The 4,805-nt window shown below is 35.2% G+C and overlaps 1 protein-coding gene across 1 annotated transcript in view; it reads left to right on the forward strand.

The window, feature by feature from the left end:
• The window catches only part of LRP1B (LDL receptor related protein 1B), a 676,318-nt gene that overhangs the window by 474,291 nt on the left and 197,222 nt on the right, over nucleotides 1-4,805 (forward strand). The window contains exons 38-39 of the mRNA XM_019472156.1: nucleotides 1,114-1,248; nucleotides 1,657-1,786. Coding sequence (XP_019327701.1) covers nucleotides 1,114-1,248; nucleotides 1,657-1,786 — 265 coding nt within the window. The remainder of the gene's footprint in view (nucleotides 1-1,113; nucleotides 1,249-1,656; nucleotides 1,787-4,805) is intronic.

The raw sequence follows: 4,805 nt of genomic DNA on the forward strand, positions 1-4,805 counted from the left end.
TTTATATATATATATGCATATATTTGTATATAGAAATATATTATACAAAAACATATATATGCACACACTCTTATGGAATTAAAAGGAGATATATAAAGTATGAAAAACAAAAGAAGGAAAAAATATTATTTATCTCTGAACAATGTCTTTCCCAGAGAAAATAGCTCACTCGGGAGGTCCCCAGCTGACGACTTTGAAACCAGAATGTGGGTTGCAGCATGGCTGTGCTGTTAACTCAGAGCTCTGTCAATGGAAATACAGAGAATTCTGCTTGAGGGATGTCATCACTTTGTTTGCCCCATCTCTTTATCAAGGGTACTTTGTGGCAACAGAGGGGAGTGCATGTTTGTGTGTTGGCCTCTCCAAATTCTGAGCCTGGCTGACAAGTTTAAATGGTCAGTGAAAATAGGTTTGTACTCTAAGACTACCTCGTGGTCCCTCTCTTCCGCCTTATGGACAGTCAGCTGCAGCAGAATTGCAGGGAAGACAGCTGAAATGCCTTAAAACACCAAAAAAGACTCTTAGTGAAAGCTTGCCAGGACATCTAAAATAAAAGATGAACTGCGGATAGAGTCAATTTTTTATTCTTTTATCAGTATATCACTCTCAAATGTCACACTTTTTTTTTTCTTTACTAGTTAGATTTTTTTTATACTGCCAAAATTAATCTGTATGATTACTGAAGGAAAAGACTGTATAGGCAGTTTTACACTGTAGTTTTTCAGACCTCTAAATATTTTGGAATGGGGATCAATAAACAAAACAAAATGTTTTCAAACAGGTATCCCATTAGGAACAAAAAACCCCAAAGCAAGACAACATATTTGTTGTCTGATTTTTGACAGGGGTAGTGGCCTACATTTGTTGTCATGGCCCTATTGTGTTACATGTGCAGTACTAAACAACCAGTAGAAAACCTAGTATTCTGTTTTAATCTTTTTCAAAAAAAAAGAAAGGAAAAAGGAATTAAAGATGATAGTGTTGATACCATTCTTCTATTTACTCTGAGACATATTAATAAAGTTATAATTGGCAGTTTTTACAGTTACTGAGGTAGATACTTGGACTGAAGGAACTTAATTAATCCAAGAATCCTTGCCATGTATTTTATAGGAAATGATACAATCTATTGGACAGACATGGGTTTCAACAAAATTAGCAGATCTAAACGAGACCAAACATGGAAAGAAGACATTATCACAAATGGTTTGGGAAGAGTTGAAGGCATTGCAGTGGACTGGATAGCAGGTAGGTCTTAACCTTCTTTAGGAATTGTCATGATTTCTGACAATACACTCTTGCATCTTCAGCTCAAGACTAAATAACTTGGTTTGCTTTCAGCTGTTATTTCTAATATTCCAAATGCCTAGATATTTTTCTCTGAAGATACCACGACTGGTTTTTTTAGTTTTACTGAAAAAAATATTTAAATATCTTGGACACTATTTCTTAGATGGAGAGTCTCAATGGTGACAACCACGAATACAAGTTTATACTTTAAAACGGAAGGCTGAATAGGACTAGAAATTACAAATATAAGATACATGTAAGTTAAAAGACAGCAGTTTGTTTCTGGTCCTAACTTACACACTTAAGATTTAAACACTTTTCAAGTAGTCTTTTCTTTTTCCAGTAACTTCAAGGTATTTTTCCTAGGTAACATATATTGGACGGATCATGGCTTCAACTTAATTGAAGTTGCCAGGCTCAACGGCTCATTCCGATATGTAATTATATCCCAGGGTTTGGACCAGCCAAGATCTATTGCGGTACACCCAGAAAAAGGGTAACATGACCACGGCTACTTGCATTTCTTTTAAAGTTTGCATGCTAACACTGAAGCTCTTACATAAGTAAATAGAGGCCTTTGTTCTAATAGATAAACATTTAATAAACCCCAAAAGGATTGTATTGGAAACTACTGTGCTGTAACTAAGCACAGGTGGAAGGAAGTGTTATTCTTATCATACGCTGAGTTTTTTCATTGGTCTCTGTATACATGACATACTGTACTTTCTTTGCAAAACAGTTTTCATTTTCTAAGTCAATCATTTCAACTGAAATTTAGACATTGCTTGGAAGCATGCTTAAATCTGTTCTTAAGTTTCCAGCAAATCTAAGGAAGTCACATTAGCTAATGAAGACCTCAATGTCACGATGAAATCGTAGAACAGTGTAATCCTTGGTAGTTATAAATTCCAGTGTCATGTCACATCCCACTACAACAACGAAGAATATTGCCCAGGGTAGCTGAAAGCAATGTGAAATGAAGCGTGTGGTAAGAGAGTAAGGGTGTTCAAAAATGACAGCTGTATTCATCCAACTGTTTGTTGAGAGTAGGGACCACACTGCAGCATTAACAGAAATAGAGAACTTTCTGTCCCCTTCCAGCTCCAAAACTATTGTTAGCAGAGCTACAAGTAAAACAGAAGCAGTAAATTCTGCAAAGAATTCCCATCTTTTTTTCATGGGAATATGAAAGGTACTTTCTGAGGAAAGGGAATATATGCAAGACTCCATGCATTTAACTGGTACACTTACTCTGCTAATACAGAAGCTCTAAATGGTGTGTATCCAAAACCTTAAAAAAGTATTGGAGCAACCGCCTGCCCCCAAAACCAGACATGATGCTGTGTAGCTCATTTTCCCCAGATTCAATCAAATCAGTATCTTACTATTTTCAGGAAAGCCGTCTCTGTACTCAGAGGAATTTGCAGCCATAGTAATGAAGAATCCTGACTTCTCAGCGAGACCAGATTGATACCAGTGATGCAAAATGCCATTTGGATCTTTGCCATGATTTCCTTTATGAGAATTTAGACATAGTGATCTGTGTATTTTGCAGACTAGAGCATTGCAGCTGAATGTATTTAAGAATGAAGATGAAAGCAATAACGGGTTTTATTTTCTGCATAATGTAATAGCTTTTGTCACAAATCATTACAGCTGTGTTCATATAGCACCACTGGTTGCTTGGCAGTATCTGCTAACAGTTTAGGATTAATGCTGTTCTTCAGAGTAGGATCTTCTCCAGGTCCTACTCAGGATCTGACTGAATTAATTATTGTATTTTTTTCCTTAATGTACCAGAATAGCTGTGCTCTTCTGCTAGAAAAAAATAAAAAACCAAAAAAAACCCCCAAAAAACCCTTTTGAAGGTAAGTACACAGAAGCCTGATAAAATTCTTCTGACCAGAAGGGTAGAGCAAACTTCTTCAAAACAATACTTAATTCACAGTGTAATTTTCCTTAACATATATATAATGTATTTTCTGTACACATACGCAGATAGGTTTTCACCCCTTATTTACATCAAAGGAAAGGAAAAGCTCCCATGAAGTCTATGAGGACTAAGTGCAGCAGATGCAGTTTCTCTGGAGAATCCTTAGATATTAAAATAATATGAATTATATAAATCAAATCCATTATTTTCAATTAATAAAATCCATTATTTTCAATTGGAAATGGTAAAAAGTGAAAAAGCGTAATCAACTTTTCTGCAGTATTTGGAGAGGGAAGGTGGGTTGTAGCTGAGATTCAGCATTTAACAATTGCTATAGGGAAGAGTAAATGCAGAACCCGTGACAGAATAATATGTAATACTGCTATTGATAGAAAAGTTGCTTTTTTACTAAACTGTGGATTTTTTTATTTTAATGACAATATTTTCACATGATGCTTTCTGACTCAACAGTTCATGGTTTTATTTTACCAAAATGATAAGTGTGCACATAAGCAGATGAAATAATAGCCAACAATATTAACAAGATTCTTTGGAAAGAAACAGTTTCTGCTTTTAATTTAATGGATATTTAGTGATGCCACTGAACCATCTTCTTAGGTCTTAAAATAGAATAGTCTAATGCCACCAAAAAGCAGATATTAATAAAATGTGATTAAAATATAATTTGGAAGAGTTTGAATTATTGCACTTGAACAAAAAACAATAAAGAAGATAAATGCTAAATGTACAAATGAATTCAGTTGCAAAACATTCCTTAATTGTTTTGCTCTTGTTGAGTTTTATAGTTAGTTTTTGGATGTGTTTAGAATGCTTAAGAAAACATAGGAGGATGAGAGGACCACAGATTAGTAATTGGTTTACGTGTCGGGTAGAACAGTGTATCTTCTGTGAAAGCAGGTAAGCTTCATCTCTCTTTTTTTCTAATACTGTGCCACAAAATGGTATCTTGAGATGTCCCCAATCAAAGTTTCTTCATGAGAAGGATAGCAATGTTTTGTTAGTGAAGTACAGGTGTACCCTTCTGTGGGAAGATTAAGGCCTTTTTACCCTCTGCATTATTGTCATACCCTCTTTCCCTTTATGAGGCAAAACTTTCAAAGGTATTCTTCCCTCCCCTTGCCCTGACTTCACATTCTTCATTTTTCTTGAAGCTTGAGTTGACAGCTATAAGAATAGAGAGGAAAATAGCAGTTATTAGAACTCGTTGAATCTGCCAGTTATACCAAGATATGAAGCAGCCAGCATTCAGCTGGTTGGTAACATTATTTATTGTTACTAAGGAAAAAGTTAAGAACATGTAGTCCTACAAAGGAGTGTCTTTGTCCTTCATCAGGTATACTTATTCATTTAACATAAACTTGGCTAACTTTTTTTTCCCCCCGATTAAATAATAATTTTCTGATGAAGCTCAGAATTGTGATTGAAATATGGAGTTAAGCTAATACTGAAATAATTCTTAGACTTTGAAGATACTCCTTCAAAAACATTTTGGGAATTTCATTTGCGTTTAGGGTTGTTTTTTTTTTTTTTGGGGGGGGGGGGGGCGAACACCGAACTTTAG

The sequence above is a fragment of the Aptenodytes forsteri genome, unplaced genomic scaffold (genome assembly GCF_000699145.1).
Source record: "Aptenodytes forsteri isolate BGI_AS27 unplaced genomic scaffold, ASM69914v1 Scaffold11, whole genome shotgun sequence".
NCBI lineage: Eukaryota > Metazoa > Chordata > Aves > Sphenisciformes > Spheniscidae > Aptenodytes > Aptenodytes forsteri.